This window comes from Castor canadensis, chromosome 2 (assembly GCF_047511655.1).
Source record: "Castor canadensis chromosome 2, mCasCan1.hap1v2, whole genome shotgun sequence".
Lineage (NCBI taxonomy): Eukaryota > Metazoa > Chordata > Mammalia > Rodentia > Castoridae > Castor > Castor canadensis.
In genome coordinates this window covers 196,256,098-196,281,763 of record NC_133387.1, presented here as the reverse complement: position 1 = coordinate 196,281,763, position 25,666 = coordinate 196,256,098, and the positions used below count along the sequence as shown (strand labels likewise).

At 36.4% G+C, this 25,666-nt stretch overlaps 1 protein-coding gene across 3 annotated transcripts in view; it reads left to right on the top strand.

Moving 5' to 3' along the window:
* Positions 1–25,220, top strand: part of Dync2h1 (dynein cytoplasmic 2 heavy chain 1) — a 257,221-nt gene extending 232,001 nt beyond the window's left edge. For 2 of the 3 annotated variants that reach the window (XM_074066821.1, XM_074066820.1), the window contains 5 exons: positions 2,903–2,992; positions 12,880–12,989; positions 14,291–14,372; positions 16,793–16,909; positions 24,709–25,219. In XM_074066821.1, coding sequence (XP_073922922.1) covers positions 2,903–2,992; positions 12,880–12,989; positions 14,291–14,372; positions 16,793–16,909; positions 24,709–24,867 — 558 coding nt within the window. In that variant the 3' untranslated portion in view covers positions 24,868–25,219. Of the gene's footprint in view, positions 1–2,902; positions 2,993–12,879; positions 12,990–14,290; positions 14,373–16,792; positions 16,910–24,708 lie in introns of all 3 variants that reach the window. The other variant, XM_074066819.1, reaches the window with a different exon arrangement.
* The last annotated feature ends 446 nt before the right edge of the window (positions 25,221–25,666 follow it).

Here is a 25,666-nt window from a genome sequence, read left to right as displayed (position 1 = left end):
CTTTTTCAGGAGCCATGCCATTCTCCATACTGGCTGTACTAATTTACGTTTCCACCAGCAGGTTCCCATTTTCTCTTACTTGTTGGCCATGCACATATCTTCTTTTGAGAAATGTCTTCAGGTCATTTGCCCACTTTTTAGTCAGATTGACTTTTTACTGTTGAATCTTTTTGAGTTTCTTGTATATTCTGGATATCGGTCCCTGGTTGGATGAATAGTTTTCACTCATCCTGCAGGTTGCTACTTTACTCTTTATTAAGGTTCTTTGCTGTGCTAAAGCTTCTTAGTTTGAAATAATCCAGTTTGTCTGTTTTTAGTAAGACCCCCAAAACATAAATAAACAAAAAATATTGCCTATACTGATCTCGTAAAATGTCCCCTGTATGTTTGCTTCTACTCGTTCCATAGTTTCACGTCTTATATTTAAGTCTTTGATCCATTTTGAGGTGATTTTTAATATATGGTCAGAGATAAAGGTTTTGTTTTTCTGTATATATGGATATCCAACTTTCTCAGCACCATTTATTAAAGAGACTGTCCTTTCTCCAGTGTGTTTTTGGCACCTTTGTTGAAAATCAGCTGACTGTAGGTGCATGGATTTATTGATGGAATCACTATTCCCTTCCATTGGTCATTTTTTATGCTGTTACCGCACTGTTTTGATTACTATAACTTTGTAGTATATTTTCAGATCAGGTATTATAATGCCTTGAACTTTTTCTTTTCTAAAGATTGCTCTTTTTTCCTCTGTTTCTGTGCAGAATACAACTAGTAATTTCATGAGCATTACATTGAATCTATAAATCATTAAGCATTATGGACATTTTAAAATACCCATTCTTTTTGATTTTGTAAATTTCTTATTTAAATGGCAATTTCACCTCTGTCATTTGGTAATGAAATCACTACTCAATTATGGAATTATGGAATCTTCAATTTCTTTCATCCATGTTTTATAATTATCTTTGTAGAGGTCTTTCACTTCTTGGTTAAATTTATTCCCCTGTACTTTATTTATTTGCAGCTATTATGAGTGGAATTGCCTTCATGCTTTTCAGCAAGTTTGTTAGTGCTGTATAAAAATGCTATTGATTTCTATGTTGATTTTGTATCTTGCAACCTTATTAAATTAGCTGAACAGTTTTTTTATGGAGTATTTAGGTTTTTCTGTATATAAAATGTGGTCTGCTAGGATAATTTAACTTTCTCCTTTCCTGTTCAGATTATCCTTATTTCTTTTTCTTGCTTTATTGCTATGGCTATGTCTTTCAATACTGTCTGGAATAAAAGTAGTGGAAGTGGACATCCAAGTCTCACTCCTGATCCTAAAGGAAAATTTTAACTTTTTCCCTTTCAGTATGTTGTTTGTTATATATAACTCTTATTGTGTTGACATATATTCCTTTTATATCTAATTTGTTGATAATTTTTATTATGAAAGGTATATTGAGTTTTACTGAATGTTCTCTTTGTACCTATTGAGATAATCATTTGGTTTTTCTTAATTCTGTTGCTGTAACATATTACTTATGTGCATATGTTAAACCATGTTTGTATCATTTGGATAAATGGTATATAAACTTTATGATGTACTGTTGGTCTCACTTTGCTAGTATTTTGGCCTTCGGTGATATTGGTTCATAGTTTTTTTGTTGTGTCTTTCTCTGGTTGTGGTAGTGGTACTACTGACTTTGGAAGGTGACCTTGGAAGGGTTTCCTCCCTTTTCATATGTTGGAATAGTTGAGGAGAACTGGTATTAATGTTTATTTGCAGTGCTAGTGCTTAAATCCAGAGCCTCATGTGTTCCAGGCAAACACTCTACCCCTGAGCTACATCTTCAACCACAGCCTTCTTTAAAAGTTGGGTAAAGCCAGTGCTGAGCTTTTGTCAGATTTTATATTACTGGTTCAGTCTCATTAATTGCCATTAGTCTATTCATGGCTCAAGTTTGGGAGATTGCATGTGTGCAGAAGTTTAGCTATTTCTTTTAGGATTTTTCAGTTTGTTGGCATAGAGATATTCATAATAATTCTTTGCATTTCTGCGATATCAGTTGTACTGTCTTTTTCATCTGATTGAGTTTTAGTTAATCTAACTTTATCTTTTCAAAATATTTACACTGCTTTGTTCATTCATATTAAGTCTATTTCATTTATTTCTGTATGATATTTTCTATTTCTTCTAGATTTGGGCTTGGTTTATTTCCTAATTCCTTGAATTGCATTATTAGGTTGTTTATTGAAATTCATTAAAATCACCCATCTGTGTTAGTTCAGCTTGTCATTCTGGTGCTCATGATTCTTGGCTCTTATAAACTTATCCAAAATAGATTTGGTGTTTTTTAGGGCACTTTTCTCTAAGTTTGGATATTATATAATTCCAATTTTCTGTGCATTATTGATATAGTTTGGAAACTACTATGGGCTAGGATATATAATTAGACAGTGATTGAGTGTATTAAGTTGATATTCTCATTACCACACTTCAGAAAAGATATGAAGTTTACTGATATTTATAAAATACATGAAAAATCCAGAAACTCTCACAGAAAAGGTATATTATAATAGATATGTACTTATAGAATACTTGTGAAGTAAGGAAGTATGCATTAATAGAGAATACCAGTTAGTAAGTCTTTTCTTTATAGACGATAACTTCTATAAAGCAACTATTGTTAGAGTGGCTTTGTTTTTTATTTATTAGTTTTTATTTAGGGTACTTACTCTTTTTTTATTTCTTTTGTATCATATATTTCAATATACTTTTTTACTATTATACTGACCATTATGTTGTTTTATGCATAGTTGAAAGAAATTCTGTAGAGACCAAGATTTCTTTATCTCTCCCAATAACGTTGAAGTCTTTTGTATTTAATATTGTATATGTGAACTTAAATTGCAGTGTCCTCTCACATGGCAGAGCAGGTGGGAAGGCCCAGAAGACCCCTTGCAGTACCTTAGAGGTCTTGTAGCTCGTGCCCTTGCAATACAGGTAAGACTAGTAATTTTTTAGTGTGATATGACTATCATATTATAGACATACGTATGGAAATAGCCTTGCTGATGAGAATGACATGATTCCATACATAAAATACCATATATCCAGTTTGTAGTCTACCATTTGTGATTTTTGCATAGGAGTCTTTTTAAAAAGTATATTCTTGGGGCTGGCGGAGTGGCTCAAGCAGTAAAAGCAACCTGCCTACCATGTGTGAAGCCCTCAGTTCAAACCCCAGCACCTCCAAAAAAGAAAAAGTATATTCTTTCTTTGCACTTTTTATCATTTGTCAACAATTTTAATATAGATGGGTCCTACAGATACTAACTGAAACCAGTTCATAACTGTGACTCGTGTAAGAGTGTTTCCCTGGAGGTCATTATTGTGTGCAAGGTTCCTCTTTTGCCGTGTGTTTTTCCATTGTCTTTTTGCCTTTGTACTGACTTTGCTCACCACACTAACATTTTCTCATACGTTCAGTATTTAACTTTATTGAACCCCTAAGATGTACACTCATTGACAACAACCATACCTAACTGTCTCACAGAAAATTCAAGCCATGCAACGGAGCACATGCAAATTCCTACCCTTTTCTCGCATCTAGAAATTTGTCTGAAGCTACTCTTGCCTTTGTTCTACTCTAAAGAAAAATCACCTACATAGTTAAGAATCCTCCCTAATCCTGTGAACGTGACTCCATCTGCTTTCATCTCAGACCCTTCGAATGCATCAGAACCCATCTGAATCCATCTGTGTGTTTGGCTTCTATTGTAACAACCACTTCTCTGGGTTGTAGGATCATTGGAGAACAGACTACTAGAATGGAAAATGAGGTTAAAATTAACAGTGGACAAGAACCAGGGAGGGACTTTGAATTGCTCATTTTTCTATCTGCTGTGGTTATTTCTAGACATTTTCAATAAATGAGGAAGGAGGGGGGACAATATTCCATCAATAATCTTAGAAAAGTATGGGAATGCTCTCAAGGATTTTTATAATTACATAGCTGTGATAGTCCACCCCTTCACATATTTTCAGTATTGTTCGCTTTAGATTTTCTTAAACGATGGGGAATATGTTTGCAACAAATACCGGCCAGCAACTGAACACTTTTCCTCTGTTGATTTCTTGAAAGTTTTATAGGCATTTAGCCTTAATTGTAATGAAAAAAAATACATTCCTAACTCTCAAGATAACTTCTAGGCTTGAGTAGAGTTTATTTTCTATCCTTCTAATCAGGGAATATAAATTATTTCTCATTTCTACCATCTCTTAGGGATAATTTTGTATTAATTTTTTCCTTGGCTCAATGCTTTTATCAATTGTAAATATAGAAAATGAGCTTTAATGTTTGGTATTTACTTTCTATTTGTCCAGTTTCACAGCTATATATCCAGAGCAGTTTACAAGGGTTGGAGCAGGACTAGAAAGGAATGGTGCCTGAATAGGCAGAGAGAATAAGCAGGATTTGAGTCTGTTTGCAGGGTTCCATGGAAACGGCAGCGGTGGTTTCTATGGCAGCGAATGATCAGATTGAATCTGAACAGGTATACAGCAGCTTGAGCCCAGATCCAGCCAGAGCCTCAGATCCCAGTGCCTTGTATTCTGGGGTGTAATAGCCGGTGGTGGAGAACAAGCTACTGAGAGTGTCGTGTAGAGCTGGTTCATTATAGGGGCTTCACATAACTAAGGTAGACTTACAGGGTCAAGCATTGCATTTATTCATTCATTCAAAAATACCGTGAGCATCTACTACATTCCAAGCCCTGTATGAAGTACTGGACGTACAGTAGTTAGGTCCTGCCTCAGGGAGTGTATAGTTCTTGCATTCATTCATTGTAGCAAGTAAAACTTTTATCAACGTTTATCAAATAGTAAAACTTTATCAACTATTTGGCACTATTTGGTGCCAAATAGTGAGGTTGGCGAATGTTGAGTGGTAAACAAAACAGATCTACATCTTGTCCTTACAGCTTATCAGAAACAGAACTGAATAAACAATAAGAGTGAGAAAGGAGAACACAGCCATAGGACTGAACCTAGAGGGGGTCAGGGGACTGATGCTTAACTGAGAACTTAGAAGGAAAGTAAGAAAGAAAAGAATGTGCCACATGAAAGACAGAGCTTGTTCAGAGAACAGGAAGGATGTAAAGATTAATTTTAACTGTCAACTTGATTAGATCAAGAAATGCCTAGGAGATGTAAAGCATATCTCTGACATTTCCAGGGACAATTTGATGGTGAGGGCTCTGACATTACTGGGAGGTAGTGAAAGGTAAGAGGTGGGGCCTCATTGAAGGAAGTAAGCCAATGAGGGTGTGTCCTTAGGGCTATACATGGCCCTGGTGTCTTCCTACATTCCCCTTTCTCTAATTCCTGGCTGCTCTGATATGCTCTGCTCCACCATGCCCTCTTCATATCATGGATGATACCCTCTGAAACCATGAGCCAAAACAAACTTTCCTCTTTTAAATTGTCATAGCAATGCAAAAGTAACTAATAAAGGGCAAAATCATGATATATATTAAAGAATTGTATTTGATATTAAGGGCAAAAGGTACCAATTGTAAAGGAAGTCACATGATGCTTTAGAGGGGTCATTTTGACTGCAACACAGAGTCTTAAGTTTTAAGACTCTCCTCTGAAGGCTGGTAACTTAGAGAGAGAACCTCAGGTACCCAAGGATCTCAGCCAAAGAGTCTTGAAGGCAGTCTCTGTAAGATCTTTTAGAGCAAGGTTTTTTTCTTTTTAAAGTCTACTATATTTCCTATACCTAGTACACTGGTAAATGAATGAACAAAAGCATTAGCAAATGAATGGATTAATAACTTTCCTACTAAAACATCTTCTGAGAGTTTCTCTGGTTTCTAATTTCCACTCTTTGTTTTTTCTTTGGCTTGTAGCATAACTCAGAAGCAATATATTCTGATTCTTCCATAGTGATCACTCTGAATTCTATTGTGTTCTCTATCAGGTTTATAAATCTTACCTTATCAGTATTTGCCTTGGTTCCTTTTTCCTAGTATTAACGTCTCATAATTGGGTTCTTGACCTTACGATTGCAAGTTTTGCTCCATCCTAGCTTCTGCATTGACTTTCATAAAGCCAGGATGTACAGAGAGACTTCACCCCCATAACCCAGTTAGGCTTGAGTATGTTAAGCTGATCCAATATTCTACTACTTATTGCTAATTAAAAGTGCTAGGTGCTAATGGCAAGCTTTGATGCTTATTTTTAAAACTGACCTGTTGCTTAGGTTTCATATCTAAGATTTATAGTGTTGTCTCCTTTAAATTCACCTAATCTCTTGGCCTGACTCAAACCAATGGCTGATATACTGATATACCACCAAATCCTGTCACTTTGCCTTATGACAGAATCTTTTCATCTGCTGTTGGGATCCTTGAAGTCTGGGAAAATTTAGGCAATAAAAGAAAGGTAACATTACACAAGCAGGTAACATAAGTACTACATGCTACCAGCATTTAGTGATAGCACCTGTTCCTTCATTCCAAATTGGTCCTCTTTCAGTGGCCTGCATTTCGTAAGAACTAGGTCTAAGTTGGGTACTATGTATCGGAATGCGAAAGTGTCCCTTCTCCCAGTTGGCTTCTTCCTAGCTTCTCCCCGTCATAACACAAGGAAGCCGAATTTTCCGTAGTGTAACTATCAGCCCATACTCCCTCCTGGGTTCCGAGGAGCTGCTCCTTCTCATCTTTTGTTTTAAATTAATATTCAAGCACCCAGTTTCTAGCATGTTTGCCATGATGCTCTTTAGCATGTTATATTGAATATTATAGATAAAAATATTAGAACTGCATCAAAAATATTTTGAACAAAATCCTGAAATGTAGGATTAATACATAGTCAAGCTTTTTTGATTACCACCAACAGAATTTTCAAAGTCAAACTTTATATAGAACAGTAATTGGCCGGCACTATCAGCTGACAAGTGTTTGCTGTGGGCAGCTGTCTTGTGCATTTTGAATACTAAACAGTAATCTCTGGTGGTCTGTGGCTTTGTGGATGCAATCTCAGAGCTGTTTGCACTGTCTGCAGACAATCTATCTTGGCTCTAGAAATACAATGGCACAGCAGCATACTTGGCTCTCAAGATAGCAAAGTCTTTCCCGAATTCCTGTCTGCACTGCAGGCTTCATCACATCCACACCAACATGAGCACTTCTGGTAGTAGCATAGTAAGAGGATCTTTACAGCAGAAAATGTGGTGAATATTTCAGCTCATTTAGTTTCTTAAAGATTATCTACAAATTCTAGCAAACACACTATTTTTGCTGCCATTAACTAGTGACTGTTAGTAATGCCTGTCTTGTTGGTACTTGTATTTGTAAAATAGTGTTTCAAGGCTTTCCTTGGTTCATCTAGCCATTTTTTTTCTTTGCCATTTAGAGACTTTTCTTACATTTCTTTGAACATAATTTATTAGCATATAACAAGACATTCAATGTCTTATATGTCATGTAGTTTTGACTGTTCATAAAACAAATTATAATAAATCCTTAAGAAAGAACCTATAAGTAGGGTAGATAATGTGAATTCCTGATTTACCACTATCAAAAATTAAGTACTGTGTGCCATTTCCAGTAACTGTTACAGTGGTTTAGTTTCTGCATTAATCCTATCTGGGATTAGCACCAACTTAATTCATTTCCGTCTTTGGAAAAGTCAGGGGAGATGGTCAATAAAAACATAAATAATGAAGCTTTTCTCCCCAGATTCTCTATAAGGTGCTAGAAAAGCATCACAAGGTTCTATTGAAAAAAGTACATTCTTGTGTTGAACATTGAGTCTAGAAACCCAGACACAGACACTGTATGTTCAGCTGGACTTCCAGTAGTCTACTCAGTGGTAGAGAGAAGAGTAAGAGTTCCCTTTTAAAAGATAAGGTACAGTATATTTCCAGCTAGACAAGCCCATGTCCATTAATTTGGACATAGCATAACAAAACTTGTGCATAGCAAATATTAGTTCATTTGAAACAATTCTGGAGGCTTAAAGTCTCCATCAGCTCCTTTGTACATCTTAAAAAATTCAAGCTAAATAATATGAGGAACCAACCGTTAATCCCTAACCAAAAAGTAGTCAAGATCTTAAAAAATTAGACCAGCAAGCAGGTCGCTTTTGGAAAATGTTCTTTTCATCTCAGTGGGGGTAGGTTCTGTGCTTACTATGACAAATGTTAAATAAGGAAGAAAATAACATCTTAATTGTTCCACATCAAGTTAAGTTTAAGGAGAATAGGGAGCAAAGGAAGGAGCTTATTGGAGCTGTGCTTTCCACTGGAGTGGATGTCTGTGTTCATTTTTCCACAATACCATTTATCAAAATTATGCTCTGTTCATAAATTAGTGTGGGAAAAATTTCCTATTTAACTTAAAGATCTCTAAAAAGATATCCCACAGGAAAATATCACCCATTTTTCTATGATTCCAGATCTGCTAATCCTAGCATTCTACACAGTGGTTAGAATCTTTGTAGGGAATTTACAATAAGGTTAAAATACCATAACAAAGTCCCATGTCAAAATAAGACATCTGTGCCCTAGAAGAGGAATTGCACTGCAAGAACTCCACAGTAGGGCATTTTTGTAGTATACGCAGCTTTGAGCATAACCTGGTGGAAGTGAGAAATGCCTGGAACACCAGAATCGCTTTACAGGTATAATACTAGTCTTTCTTCAGAGTTCTTTGGTTGAGATTAATTTCCTAAAAAATTGGAGGAATGAACATTTATATTTGTTTGAAGATTTACTAACAGAGCCTCAGAAAAGTCCTTACTTAGGAAAATTTTTCCAGGGGGAGAAAATATAACCTTTGACTTGACCATGTAGTATTTTCCCCCTTTTTTCTTAATACCTATTAATAGCATGTAGCTCTCTAAATATAAAGCTAAATTTGTTGTGCTAAAACTGGTAGAATCAGGAAAGACATTTCAGGTATCTGAATTGCGACCTGAAGAGGTAAGGGATTAATGACACACACAGACATCTGGTAGAAGAGAGTTTCAGGCAGAGGGACAAGTATCACAAAAAATATAGCAATGTACAAGCTCACTTTTTCCTAAATATTAAAACATTAAGTAGCACTTTTAAAAGTTAATAAATATTTTAAGGTCAACAACTAAAAGGGAAAATTTGTCCATCTTGATAAAAGCAAGACCTATGAAAGTAAAGTAGTGGGAAAACATACATTGTGTTGACACTAACCAAAAGAAAGCTTTTTTAGACAACCTGTGAACCTCGTAAGATATCAAAAAGGTAGAGATTAATGTATTGTTTTTGACTTTTGTTCAATTAAATTTTGAGAGTTGCAGTGAAGAAGCAAATTCAATGTAACTGATTAGGAGCACATTAATGGACAGAGTATTTATATTAATGTGTTCAGTACACATTATTAAAACAACTCTAAAGTTAGTAGGCAAAGTGACATGAATATGAAGTACATGGGGCAGGAAATTATTTTAACGATCATGTAGTTTAAAATGACTACATGTCTAGGAAACTAGTTCAACTCTATTTTGAATTCCAAATTTTGAAAGAAAACAGTTTCTTCTGTTTTCTCCTAACAATAGTTAGCACAAGATGTGAGTCACATAAACGAAAGTTTGGACGCAGGAGAAATTTAGACTTAAGCAATGGCAGTATCTCTAGTATCCCTGCCATTCCTCAGAGGAGGGACCTGTCTTTGTGATTCTGAGGCTTTGGTTCCCATGTAATTCTTGGTGATCTACCTTGCTGATGAGCTGCAGTTTCTTACCATCTAGTCATCCAGTGGTTTGAGAAACTGGTTGTAACTTGCTGATAACTTTGAATGTTTTGTTTACTCCAGTCAAAACTATGACTGAGGTACTTATTTTTATTCTGGGTAATGTAGATTTTAGTTCTGCATGAATTTATTCTCAGTTCCCTAAACCTCTAAAGTTATACTAAATAATTGAGAAGAATGGTTGTCTAAGTGAGTTTTTTTCATTAAACACTTTTTTCAAGAAACACAGTGCATTAAAAGAATAAAATTGCATCAGTTTATTAATGCCTGGGAACAAAGATAATCATAAATAGGCCAGATGTACTGAAAATGTTCCTTTAGTGATACTGGGGTTTGAACTCAGGGCCTGATGCTTGCTAGGCAGGCGCTCTACCACCTGAGCCTCTCTATCAGTCCTGTTTCGTAATGGATTTTTTCAAGATAGGGTCTTTTTGCCTGGGGCTGGCTTTGATCAGTGATCCTCCTCCTCTCTGCCTTCTGAGTAGCTAGGATTACAGGCGTGAGCCACCGGTTTCCTTTCTTTTTAAACAAATTCCGTCAATTCTGTAATCAACTACCTAATCTCCTTTTTCTTTTGCCATATAATGTTTTCTTCCCCACTAATTATTACTTGATTGGTGGGGAAATTATTATTCCCAGTGGAGTCATTCTACAATTAATGTTAAGGAGTTCAGCTGTAAGTTAAAGTGAGGTTTGGATTTTTTTCTGACAGCAATTTTTCCCCAACACCATTTATTGAAGAATTTTTTCATTCTCCAATGATGCTACCTTTATGCAACTGAACTCCGAGTTTACTTCTTATGATCTGAGACTAAGCACTAAGCACATGTTCTTCTTTGGACTGGATGTGTACTTCATAAGTGTGTGTGTGTGTGTGTGTGTGTATACACTGGGATTTTTTTCCCTGTGGGATATAACTGGTATATTTAAGTTTACCCTGATTTCTTGTTTCTGATTCTGTTTCCACAGTTGATTACTATAATAAAATCAAAGGCACATAATCTTTTACATTTAACCAATTTCATTACTTATATTCTAACTTACATCTCCTTAAAGATCTTAGTTTTAATATATAAAAAGAGTTGGAGAACATTTGAGTAATTGGTTTTAAAAAAGATAGAGGTGGGACTGTCAGGACTCAAATGGGAGAGTGCCTGCCTAGCAAGCATGAGTCCCTGAGTTCGAGGCCTGAGTTCAAGCCCCAGTACTGGCAAAAAATAAGAAAAAAGATAGAGGTGATGTATTTATTTTCTGAACTATGGCCTATGTAAAGATAATGGTGCGTACCAGTGGCTCACACCTGTAATCCTAGCTATTCAGAAGGCAGAGATCAGGAGGATTGCTGTTCCAAACCAGCCCCCCTCCCCACAGCAAATAATTCACAAGACTGATCTCGAAAAAGCCATTACAAAAAAGGGCTGGTGGAGTTGCTCAAGTGGAGAAGCACCTGCCTAGCAAGTGTGAGGTCCCAAGTTCAAACTTCAGTACCACAAAAAAAGTGATACCTGATTATATTACAACTAAATATATTAGATATAATATTCTTCAGGTAGCATTATAGAATTTTCTTCAAAATTCTATATAATTGGGTCATTTAGGACTCAAACTCTAATACTATTCATTTCTTACATGGCTTTGCACTTACTACCTTTTTTCAGTCATTTGTGATGTCTCTTCTCCCCTAGGTATATAGAATAGGCTCCTCACCTTCAGTAAATACTTCTAAATGAATGAATATAATTTGAATTAATAAATTCTGTATTACAGCTAGCATTAAATATTTTTTCCTTATCTCCGTGGAATGTCATTTAGGAATAACCTGACTGTTTAGCTAATAAAAGATAGGGAGTAAAATATTTGGTATATATAATTTATTCAACTGAGAATATTTTGTGAAATGTTATTATAAAGGATAACATGCAAGAGAAAGAACTATACTTTTTAAAGGATATCTTTTTAAAAATCTTTTATACCAATAAAATGAGCATTATCCATCATAAGAAGGATATAAAAATGTATTTTCCGTAGGATTTGAGTACCAGTCAAATGCATTAAGATATTAATGCAATCATGGCAGCTTTGAAGATTTCAATTTCTCCTGGCTGAGAGATGCAAATGCTTAACTGGATGACAGGCTGTTACAGCTCACTAAACACATCCTTTCTCTAACAATAATAAATTAAGTAAGCACAGTTCTTTCTGGATTCTTTAAATTGTGCAAAATGAATTACTGAGTAAATGAAAGTTTTGTAAGTGTTTAATAGCTGAATTACTGTAGTACGTCTCTGTGTACCAGCTGAAATAAGACTGATTCAGAAATCACCAGCATACCATCTGTCTATTAAAGCATATTGGCATCTGCAGGAATTACAATAGAGAAACAAACCACTTAGGGTAACCCGAGTTTCTTTCCTGGCTTTAACACCTCCTAACTCTTTGTCCTTGAGCAAAACCTTCCACCTTCCTATGCCTCCATTTCCTTGTTGGTAACTTGTAGGGCTGCATAGCATAAAATAAGTGTTGCACAAAACTTTGTTTTTGTTATTTGTTCCAAGTGGCAACTTTTAAAATACTTACATTGGTGTGTATTGCTCCAAATGGAGTTTGAGCTGATTTCTATGCTGGCAGATAAGTAGAAGATGACAAAGAATTTTTTCTTCTTGGACATGACCCTCTGCTCTATACTATATTTGGAACCCTAATTCAGTTTCATTCCCAGGGCTGAGGATCTGAGCACTCCTGAGCTAGGCCTGGAGCGCCAGTGAGGGTGAGAGATTAGTCATCACTGGCAATGCAGCCCCAAAGGAAAGGCTACAAGTGAAATTACTTTTCACATTTCAGACATCGTATATGGAGATTTTAACCAGCAAAAGGTTGTACAAGGAAACTTATGAGGGGTGGGTATTATGCCAGATTACTATGTCGGGCTTTCCAGTATAAAATGGAAATCCTGTCTTTTTCCAGACACTATTTCAGAGCATTTGAAAACTAAGTGCTTAACTCTGAGTGCCAGTGGTATATGCTAACAATTCCTTAATTGATTTGTTTTTAAGAGGGTATGTGTGTTGAATGTTTGTTTTCTCCCTCTTCCTCTAGAACTGGGTAGAAAAAGCTGAGAAGCAGGCTCTGCTGTCTGATACACTTGACCTGTCAGAGCTCTTCCATCCAGACACATTTCTTAATGCCCTTCGCCAGGAAACTGCAAGGTAAGTGATGATGGGCTACTCCTGAAGGTGACTGCTTTCTCAGGAAGTTTGAGCTCTAAATAGTTATGCTATTCACAATATTTTAATACCACACTTAACTTTTAGTTTAGAAAACACTGCATTTGACTATATTTTGTTAGAATTGATAAAGATGAAGTGTAATTTTTAAAGTTTGGTTATTTATCTAGATATGTGCTATTTAAAATGGTAGCCAGAGGTTATATGGAGCCATTTAAATTTAAATGAATTAGAGCTAAATATGAGTAATACTTTACAGGAGGTAGAGATTAGGAGGATTGCAGTTCCAGGCCAGCCCAGGCAAAAAGTTTTCAGGACCCTCATCTCAACAAAAAACTTGCTATGGGGTGGGTACCTGTAATCCTAACTATGTGCGAGGCATCTGTAGGAGGGTCAAGGATCAAGGCCAGCCCTGGGTAAAAGCAAGATCCTATTTGTAAAATCACTGTTAACAACAATAACAATAAAAGGCATAGGCATGGTTCAAAGTGGTATAGTGGTTGCCTAGCAAGTTCATGGCCCTGAGTTCAGACCCCAGTACCACCAAAGAACAAAAGTTCAATTTCTCAAGTCATGCTAGCATGGCTTTGGACTGCATCGAGACATCTTTATTTCTATAGAAAATGTATTGTACAGTGCTGGCTGCGCTTCTTAGTGGAGGGCTGTATCTGATGGCTAAGTCAAGTTCCTTTCAGCACCAGAGGCAGGCAACCATGTTGTATATAGACCATAACTTTTAACAAGAATGTAATGAAAGAGATACTACCAATAAAACTGAGAAAAATTATGTCAGGTCATATCACTGCAGGATATTAGTATATAAGAACATCAGTGTTTTGGCTCAGCTAATAGCATTTTTTTTTTTTTTTTTTTGGTGGCACTGGGATTTGATCAGGGCCCACACTTGCTAGACAGGTGCTCTGTCACTTGAGCCACTGTGCCAGCCCAGCTTACCGAGCACTTATGTGCTTATTCTTTAGGATCATGGTCAAAATGGAGAGTGTAAAGGCTACAGGCCATCTACTTAAAGACATTTGTAGCATTTGAGCAGTTCACTTTTCAAACTACATAGTATGCATAATTTAATACAGGTTATTTGTACATTCTAAATATTTCAATTTAAAATAAACGTGAATATATTTTTGTTTTTCTCATTTTAATTTGAGGATTTTTGTTTTGTGGATTGAACCCAGGGCCTCTTGCATGCTAGGCACTAGCTCTACCCTGGAGCCACATCCCCCAAGAACTGTTTCTTTGTAACATTTGACACTTTACTTTTATAGGGCAATGGGTCATTCTGTGGATAGTCTGAAATTTGTAGCCTCATGGAAAGGACGACTTCAGGAAGCAAAGCTGCAAATTAAGGTAGCGACTTTAGGTGTCCATCTGAGTTCAGAATGTGTCACCAGCTAAGAGATTCTGAAATGCCTGTCTCAGTATTACATGCCATGTAGGTGGTACAATCTAAATATGCTAAGATTTAACATGACAACTGTAACTCAAAATGTGAACCCTACCAATTAAAATAAAGTCAGTTGTATGATATTTAAAAATCCTGACCACATAGGTAATTTGAGAAGAAAAAATAAGAAGGAACTGAATAGAGAAAGGTTAATCATGTTCGTGTATATGGTGTGTCTACTTTAAAAGATACCAGACTTTCCAAAATCAATTTTAAAATTTTAATGCAATTTTAATAAAAACTCTACCCAGACCCTGCATGTATACTCAGCTAGGTCACCTAGACCGGAAGGCGCACATGGGCCTCCCTCCCGTGGCAGGTCAGTGCTGTGGCCTGGAGGGATCTCACTTCATACTGCAGTAGACTTAAAGAGCTTCCTTCTGGGCCATCTCTGTAGCATTCTTGAGAAAAGCTGTAGAAGTTTTAGAAGAGAAAGCTTTAGAAGTTGCTTAAAGTGTTTCTACCACATTCTATCTCAAAGTCAGTCACAAGCCCAATCTAAATTTGAGGGGTGGAAAAGAAACCCAGCTTTTGCATGCCAAAGAGTGCACAGTAAGACGAGAGGAATTTGGCCATATTTTGTAACCTACCATGGTACTATGGTTATTATTAAGCTGCAGTATTTGAGGCAGTATGTTATCAATATTATGAAAGACAGAGGGTAATGTACTACAGTAGAGAAACCTGAATGGAAACTGACATGATAAAAGTGGCAAGCATTGCAAACTGGGAGAATGGAGGAACCCTTTGATAGTGATACTGAGATGCTACTCACCTATAGAAAATGACGTGATACATTATATCACAAACAAAACAGACTGTACGTGACATAACAAGTCGTAGTAGCATCAGTGGAGTCTATTTTGCAAATTTCTATTCACACTATTCTACTAAAGCTTAAGAATTGATGGAATCTCTACAAGAGGCCTTGTAAGAATTGCTTTATCTGGAGAGTTTCTAGCACTGAGATTAGCATGCCTCTCTAAACATTAACTTAAATTTTCTAATGCCAAAATACTTCAGAACTCTCAAAGCACTCTTCGTAGTACATCTGCGTATAGTAGAAGGAATCTGATGTAAGTACTTCTTCTGTTTTTATCCCAGCTCCTTCACTTTGAGTTGCTTATTTTTCTGTGCACTAGTCACCTTTAGAATTAATGAAATTGTTATTTGAAACTATTAAGATATTTTCTCCTAGTACTTAAACCATTTCCTGTATAAAATCTGGCTGAAGATGATCTTAACTCTTCCATCTTACAGTGCTTAAGACCTTAAAGTCCGTAGTTTACAGATGTCCAACTTACAGTGGGGTTGTGTGCCAATAAACTCATAAGTCAAAATTCAGTAAAAAATGCATCAGTATACCTTACCTCCTGACCATCATTGCTTATCAACACTGTACGCTGTGGCATATCAGTTGTTGATTCTGTGATCATGTGGCTGGCTGGGAGCTGCAGCCTGCTACTCACCCATACACAAGCGTCCTACCACACACTGCTACCCTGAGGAAACAGAATTTAAAGTATGGATCATTTTTGCACTAAAGCTGAAAATTTATAAGCTGAACCATCATAAGTCAGACCACATACAGTATGGTAAAACTTGAAGGCACTATATAATATTTATAATTGGTTATATTGTTTATCAAGTACAAACTGGGAATATAGATGTGGCTATGAAGGCAGAGTTTTGGAAGAGCTATTAACGTAGAATACAGAGTCTACATCTCATGCCTTTGCATGCCTTTGACTTCTAGGAAGTCAAAGAAAGACTATTAAAATATACAAAGGTAGTATTACCAAAAGAACTGTTTTCATTTTCAGAATGTCTCCATCAGTGATGCCTTAGAGTGAGATACTTTTTTCTCATTAAACTTCTTGAGCTTTGTCCCATTCTTTAAAAGATGACGCAGAATCCAACCAGGGAGCATGTTGCTCTCTTCTTCTTTTTTTTTTTTTTTTTAGCACGTTGCTCTTCTTTTAATCTCCTCTTCATGAAGAAAGCATAACTATTTTGGGATTTGCCATTATATTTCTATTAATCAAATGACAAGGCACTTGTGGTTATATAACTGATGACATTTGTGGTTTTTTTCTTAAAATAATAGCTACAAATGACAACTCAGTCTAAAGAAACTTCACCATGAATTACTGGTCCAAATCTTACCTTCTTTATTCTCCAATAAGCTGCCATAATCTGTTTTCATAGTGTGGAATACAGAGCCGAAGTAGAACATGTCACCTTTGATCTTACTTAGAATAAGCTAACTCCTGGCCATTTCAGAATTATACATATGTTAATGATTTGTCTGTTTCCATGACAGATCAGTGGCTTATTGCTGGAAGGATGTACTTTTGATGGGAATCAGCTTTCTGAAAATCAGCATGATTCTCCTAGTGTGTCAACAGTTCTGCCTTGTTTTATGGGCTGGATTCCACAGGTAATGCATTTTTAACAGGAACAGTTTATTTCATCAGTGTACTTACATTCTTTTTTTTAATGAGATATTCTTGGCCTATGTATTTTTTGCTTGTTTTCTAATCTTACCCAAATGATTTTACAGTCAAAATGTTTTACTTTTATAATTTTTAAGATGTTTAGGACATTTTAAAGCCATTTTGTTTGGAAATAACAATTTTAATTTATGAAAATATAACCTACTAAGAAAATATTAACAACACATGTTGTGTTCCATGTACTTTCAACACTGTGCGAGGTGCTTCATTTGCTTCCAAAGCTGCTGTGCAAGGCAGATATTCTTCCTGTGTTCACATGAGTAAAGACATGCCCACGTGTCACAGGGCTTCCCAAAATTTGGCACATGTCTGGGGCTTCATATTACATCATATCTGATAGGCAGATGAGGAATAAAACCTTCAGTTGTTGAAAGAACCTTCAACAATGGAAGTTAGAGGCATCCATTTGCCTTTAAAATAAATGTATCACAGATGAAGCGTGTAACCTTAACTGTGAAGTTTAAGAGTGCAAATGAGACTGTGTGAATAGACTATAATCCTGTATCTAATAAGAAGAAAAAGTATGTATTGCTCACTCCAAGAAAAATGAATTCTCATTGAGAAATAATGCACTTAATTTTCTAGTTATCATTTACTTTAAAAATCAAAAGCATCTAAATATTTAAACCATAAAGCTGTAGCAATAACTCCTTAGAGGGTTAGAATTGCATCCTTGACTTAAAAGAACTACATTACTGTGAGGCCTCCTATTTTCCACCCAGCTCAGATTCATTTTCTCCTAATTTAGAGTGACTGACAGATGAAGAAAGATGTTGTAAGAATATTTAAGTTTTCCTATTAATTCCTTCAGGAAATTTGGTACCCCAAAGTTAAAAAATTACAGACTGTGTGCGTTCGATCTTAGGTTTGTGACAAAAACTGAAATTCATGCCCAAAAGCTAAGGTTCGAGTTTGCCAAGGGTTTTAGCTCTATCATATGAAGTCATATATGACCTGGATGAAGTCTGCTGAATCCAAATTATGTGAAGTGCTAATTCTCTGTCAGATAAAATTGAAATCCACCTACTAGCTTTGATGGGGAAATAAAAATATTGAAAAGTACTCACTGGTTCACTGAAGGAGAAACCCCAGCAATAAAAATGGAGCTTGGCGAATGACTAGAATAAGCTAGAAGAAGATGACCCGGAGAAGCACCCCATGCCTGACAAGGTTCAGAAGTGACACCTTTGCAAGATTGCACCTTCTGTATCATTTCCATTCAGTTGTATTCTTCATACTTAAGTATCAGGATTGAGGGCTGGGTGCAGTGGCCCCGTTCTGTAACCCCAACTACTCAGAAGGCAGGGATGAGGAGGGCCACAGTTGAGGCCAACCCTGGGGAAAAAAGTTAGCAAGACCCCATCTCAACTAGTAAGGTGGGCATGGTTCCAGCTCCGTGGAAGGTCTTCCATAGGAGGATTGCTGTCTGAGCTGGCCTCAGGCAAAAATGGAAGAACTGACCTGAAAAATAAAAAATTGGCTGGCGGAGTGACTCAAGTGGTAGAGTGCCTATCTAGCAACTATGATGCCCTGAGTTCAAACCCCAGTACTGCTGGAAAAAAAAAAAATCAGGATTGAAATAAAAAGCTAAAAATAACTTGAAAAATATCTCATGTAGAGACTCAAAATTAATTGAGTTTATGCCTATAAAGACTGGCTAAAAGGGAATATAAATGTTTTCCTACTTTTATATAAGGGTCTCCCCCCTAGGCTTTTGTGCTATTGCATGACCTGCACCAGAATGATTTTCTTGTGCTTCTCCCGTCTTCCTCTTTTCATGCAGTCCTGCTTGGGACTGTTTCCTCTGTAGTAAGAATTTGACACATACTGCTCATATTCCAAACACAGACCTCAGCTCCAACCTCAGCTCCCCAAATTATGAAGTAGGACATATGGGCAAAGGCACCAACCTCAGCCTGTGTCCTCACTTAAAAATGGAAGCTGTAAGGGTGCTATAGGACCATGGTGATGACGGGCAAGTTCCTGTGTATATGAAAAACCAACACTGTGTCTCACAGCCCAAGTCTAATACCCTATTGCCAATATGATCCTTTGCTTTTTTATTTGGGATTCTTTAATAGTACAGAGCATTTCATGTGAAAATTCCATATATTCACATAGCAAGTTTTGAGCAAGCTCACCCCCTCTAGTATAGAATAATAACTGTCTTACTTCATGTATTACATTATAGTTTATGGGTGCTTTCAGTCATTAAATACTTGCTGAATTGTTACATACCAGATTTAAATAAATTTAAAATGAGGGAGCAAATCTGCCGTGTGTGAGCAGCTAGGGGAAATCAGATGACCTCAGCAAGAGGTGGAAGCAGCTCTTGAACTGTGACTTGAAATGCAAGTAATGACAGTTCAAGGACAAATTCAACAAAAAGGTAGGAGACCAGGTATTCTAGATAGAAGGGGCAGTAGATGTAAAGGCCTAGAGACAGGAAAGAAAGGTTATTTTGGGAACAGCAGGTGTAGTGCCTCTAGAGTATATGGAAGACTGGTAGGGATGTGATCAGAAAAGGCCAAGACCAAGTATGCCCCACTGAGTAGCTGTGACAAAGAATTTAGACCACATTGTGGCCTGCATAAAACCAGTAAGAATTTATAATAGGAGCCTGATATAATCTGCAGTTTGGGAAAACCAATCTAGCAGGGAGAGGGTGGATAGGAGATTGGCACAGCGTGAAATACAATTATACTCGCCTTTCACAACAGTCCTATGAGCTTGGTAGAATTGTAAGTGATTTGTTATCAGTCACAACAATATTTGTGAACACATTACTATTTAAATAGTAATACTCAGCATTTATTTGCACTGATTATGACCAAGCACTGTGTGAGGGGTTTAAAATATAAGCTATTTAAGCATTGCAGAAATTTTGAAGCAGGAATTGTTATCTCCTTTTTTAAAAGATCATATTGATTACCCAAGATCACATAGTTAATAGGTAGGCAAATTAGACTCAAATTCAGGTCTGTCTCTCCTGAACTGTTACCTTAATCCAAAGCCACCCTAACAATTTCAACCAGGGCTTAGAAACCATGGCCTAATCATCAGATCTAGTTTACCTCCTGTTTTTGAATAGCCCATAAACATTGCATAGGTTTTACATTTTTAAAAGGTGGAGAAACTCATATCATTTTATCACATGAATATTATATGAAATTCTAATTTCCATGTCCACAAATAAACTTTTATTTGGAAAACAGCCACGCCCATATTGTATCTGGCTGCTCTGAGGCTACACCACAAAGTGGTTATGTTGGGAGACTGTGTGGCCCAGGAATCCTAACGTATTGACTCTAGCTTTTTATAAAGCTTGCCAACCCAGTCTAAACTATTATGCTCATCACCTTCTATTAGGGCAGATGTGGCTATCTTTAATAAGTTTTATAGAATGTGGAGTGGAAAAGGAGCATCAACATTTTGACATATTTTTTGTAAGTGGGGCCGAACCAGCATAAAATCAAAGGAAGCATCATCATTAATTTATGTTAGCCAGTAAGAGTGGCTTTTGCCTTCACTCCTACAGCTACTGTGTTGCAGAGAGCCTAGAATATAGTTCACAACTTTGGGGACTAACCTTTTAGGCCAGATGCAGGTTTTTTTTCACAAATTACACATTATCTGAAACCAAAACACCTCAGATGGCTTCATTCCACCAGAAACTTGCCCACTAACTCACTCATTTATACAATAGTGCTTCATAGTAGCAGTGCCTCCATGTTTTCAAAGAGCAATATTTTGGGTTGTAAAGATTGAAGAACTTCTTTGACATTGTTAGAATATGTGCAGTACTTAACAAAAGGATACCAACAACCAGTTCTAAGAATTTAATTGGGGCAGAGGGAAGAGGAAGTTTTCTTACCACTTCTGTGTAATGTGGTGAAGGAACACAACTGGAATTATGCCTTCAAGGAAAACTGGAAATAAAATGCTGCTGAACTATTTTCTAGTGTTTTTGTTCACCCTCATCTGTATGCTAAGAGTATTACAACCTGTGCTCAAGCCATTCATTTATACCTTCATTGATTCATAATGCAGATTTTTTTATGGTGATACTAGGGTTTGAATTCAAGACCTTGCCCATGCTAGGCAGGCACTCTGCTGCTTGAGACACACCTACACCTCTGTTTGATCTGGTTTTGAGGTAGGATCTCACTTTTTGCCCAGGCTGGCCTGTAACCAGGATCCTTCTGATCTCTACCTCCCATGTAGCTGGGATCATAGACATGAGCCACTGGCATGATGCAGATTAAGTGTTCCAGCTATGGCTCAGCATTCTTGGTCAAACTAATACTAAATCCTAACTGAGATATTCCTCAGGATTTTACTATAAAAACCATCTTTGTCCAAGGCATTTCCCAACATATTTGTATGCAGCATTACTCTATGCTAATTCTCAGCAAAAAATTGTTCAGCAAACACATTTGATAGCTACAGTATTCTCTTCCCTTGGAAATTAAAAACTGAGAAGTCCCCTAAATTACCAAACTTCTCATGTACCTACACCCCACACTCCATCAGGATCGAGTAGGCCACATAATACAGTTTGGAAAATGCTGCTTTATGGTGTAGATCATTTGTCCTGGCATTCTGCAGGAAGTCAGTTGGCCTTTGCTTTTTTTCCAGGAAAGAATGGTACTTAGGGTTTGTCAGCCCCCAGTAACAGTCAAACCAGCCTGACCATCAACCAAGGGACTAGACAGTAGTCATCCTATTTGACAACTCTACAAGAAAACTTCATTCTCAGGGAAAATATGACTATAAAAAGATTCCACAAGCCACTCACAGAAAGTCACTACCTTATATTTTATAGATACTAAAATATCTTCATGTGTATTAGAACATACATGCTACACAAACATGCTCTACCTTATATACACTCTGTTTTTTTATGAACTTATAATAATTATATTGTTGAAATGAGCAAAGCATCTGCCAGAATATATTTTTAAAAGTAGCTACACTTAGAATGTCTTTCAAAGTACTCATTTGTGAGGGCAGAACAGGTTCTGCCTGGAAGTGAAGGAGGACGGGGGGAAAGGGAGGGAGCGGGGGCAGAGGGGTAGAGATGGCTCAAACCATGTATGCACATATGAATAAGTGAATAAATAAAAAAACACAAAGTACTCATTTGTGGCAAGTTGCTTTGTCTCAAGATACTTATTTTGCACTATTAAATATATGCACTTAGACATACAGTAAGCTTCAGTTGTTTCTTCCAGTCTTTTCATTTAAAAAAACCGTTTGTTCACTTGACTCAAATACTCAGAAAACATTTTTAGAACAAGTTAGACTATGGTAAACTGAGAGGAAATTTTTTTTATCTTCATATATATTTTATTTTAATGAAGGTGAGTTGAAACGGCCCAAATATTTAATACTTTTTGTTTTGTGGCTTATTTATTTTGTTGTTTTCTTTGGTTTGTTGGTCAAGTTCTGTCTAATATCACAATATTTCCTTTGTCATATGTGTTGCCTGCTTTCAAATAATTAGCATATTGCTTTCTACTTGTAGCTCACATGTGCTTTTAAATCACTTTCCCTGGGGTTTGGGAAAGTTTTTTGTTGTAAGACATTCAAAATTTTCTTGGAGACATTATAAAGCAGAAAAATTATGCATCATGCTTACCCATAAAAAATTTACCTATTAAAATCTAATTGGCCCAACCAGATAAAATGTCACATTGTAGCTTCATTATTGAACTGAGCCAAGTGGACCAGTTTATTTTCTAAAAGCATAGTTTATGACATTAGCCACTTTAGTGTAACCACACACAGTTGTTAGTTATTAAGCTTTAGTTACGCAATACTTTGTTTACATGTACTATTAATGTGAAATATTTGTAGTATTAATTTAACATACCTTTAGCATTGGTTGAGCCCAGTGTATTTGTTACTAGTTAATTTTATTTAAATATTTTAGCCAGCAGGGCCTAATGTTTGATAAACATCTTGAAGAGGGAACTGGGTCAGAAGAATTTTAATAATCTGCGCTATGCATGAGAATGCCAGAAACACCTGGTCTGCTTCCACTTTGACTGTTTACTTATGGTGACTGAAATTGACCGAATAGTTAACAGTATTTGTTTTGTGCTCTTAATTTTTTTTTTCCCAGAAGCAATAACTTTTACCACTTAAGGCATTTTGCTTGGCATTCCCAAAATCTCTTAAAACGCCATAGGTTAGGTGAGAAAGATTTGTCCTCTCTCTTTTTTTTTTTTTTTTTTGGTGCTGGAGTTTGAACTCAGGGCTTCATGCTTGAGCCACTCCACCAGCCTCACCTCACTTTAAAACAAGCAAAGCTTAAGAGTCCAAGAAGGTTTGGAAACAGATCCAAAGCCTAGTAACTGATAGTAAATGTGCAGAGGGGACTTTGCATTATTGCTGCTTTCTTGTTTAAAAGGCAATTTTATTGACGGTACTATGAAGTGACAGGAATGATCTCCTGAGTAGTAAGGAGCAGCAAGCAAGGCATTTCACTATGAAGTTTCTGTTTCATTTTTGATCAAAGAACTGGGAAGCAAAACAAGTATCAGGTGGCAGAGGGAGATAATTTAAGACCTTTTCTGACATTAAAAATAAGCATTCACAGATTCGGATCACTTCAGTCAACAAATATGGGCTATTTGCCTGCTTTTGCTAAATAATGTAGCAGCAGCACCAGAAGAAAGCCTGCACTAGGTGGCTGTCCTTAGAATTGGCTAAGGAGCTGTGACAATTACAGTAATTTCTGGATCCTAAAGCTTTGCCAGTTGAGCATCCTTGAGAGGGAAGAGAAGTCAGCGAGGATATGCTGGTTGAGAATTCTCTTTATTGCAGTCCGTACCCCTTCTCATTTTGCAGCCCCACTCAGGATTCACTGTCTCCATGAACCCTTCTTAGATTAACGTATCCCAGAGGAGTGATGTTTGATTTTTGAAAGTACACACTTTTCCAAAAACTATATTGAGATATTTGTTGTATGTGTATTTTGTTTCCTAAACTGATTTTTGAGTTACAAGGAAGATTATTTTCTCTTTGTGTATATACTAAAATACTTAGCCTTTACAACTGTGGGTGCATCATTAGCATATAATAATCATTAGCTTCTAATATCCAAACAGATACGATCACACATCATATGTGTCCTGGTGGAAGTTTGTCATACCGCCTATGCGGTGTGTTTCCAAGAATTTCAGCTCACCCTAGGTCTAGTTTATTAGGAGTACAGAGAAGAGGGCTATTCCACCATGGGCGTGTAACCAAAAAAGCCAGAACATGGGAGACGCTGTGCTTAGTTTTGTCACAAGAATTACTAAGAAAAGAGGAAAACAGCTCTAGATCTAAAAGACTCACGAGGTGACAAACTGGAAGGTACAGGCTGTGTTTTTGAATTATGATTCTAACCAAAAACCTTAAAATAATGGGATAAGGCAGTCAGGATATTTGATATTAGGAAAATTTTATGTTTTTTATATTTCATTTCTAGATATATGTATTTATAGATGAAAATTTATAATTTGGTGCTAAGGGAAGTTTATAAAGGAAACACAGTTGAGCATGAGTGATCCAGTAGGAAGACTGGGTTTGTGTAACCTTTATTTAAAATGTTTCCTAATAAAATATTAAATAAAACAGCAGTTGGAAGGTTTCATGTTTGTTTCTTTAGTTATCTAATGATAACTGCTTCTGAACAGTATATTGCAGTATTTTAAAACTTTTTTTTATACAGGGTGCATACGGTCCCTACTCCTCTGATGAGTGCATCTCTCTGCCCGTTTACACGAGCGCTGAACGGGAACGTGTGGTGACCAACATTGATGTGCCATGTGGGGCCAGCCAAGACCAGTGGATCCAGTGTGGGGCGGCTCTGTTTCTGAAAAATCAGTAGACCAACCACAGCAAAGGACGCCTTAGCAGAAGTGACAGTTACTGTTTAAGCTTTTTAAAATATGGAGTCAGTCTACAGTTGAAATGTAATATGGAGTCAGTCTACAGTTGAAATGTTAGTTCACATACTACCATGTGGTTATCCTGTATTGTTCTCCCTGGGTTATTCTAACAGGTAATAGCAGCACTGTACACCTGTTAAAACAACAACTTAATGGAGTTAATATTAAAATGGTATTCCTTTGATAGCATTAAATTTTCTATGAGAATCTTACTTTTTCTTGGCTTAAATATTTGTTTAAGTAAGAGGTTTAAATGCTGTATTTAAGGAATCAGTACTATTTTTGGATACCATTGTGTAATTATTTAATAAAATATAAGATTATTAATTTTTCAGTCTTCCATTGTTTAAAATACATATACACCCACTCTTTTTAAACACTTAATATATATTTTTAAATTATTTATTCATGATATGTTAATATGATGCATTAAATATTAATATGATAGCTAATATTTTAAGGTATCAAAGAATAATTCAGATGGAAAGTAATGGAAGCATAAATTCTGGTTGTTTTCTTAAATCAGCTTTTTGTAGTTGTAGAGCTTGTATTTCAGCTCTGCAAGACTATCTGGAATCAGAGAAACCAAAAACACCATCCCTGACAGATGGGCATCCCTATAGCCTATACAGTTAGCTCTGGCTATACACTTACAAGAAATAAGTTCTAAGCACTGATGCCTGTGTCTCTTAGGTATTTATAACAAATGAGTCATGTCATTGAGGTTATAAATTTAGA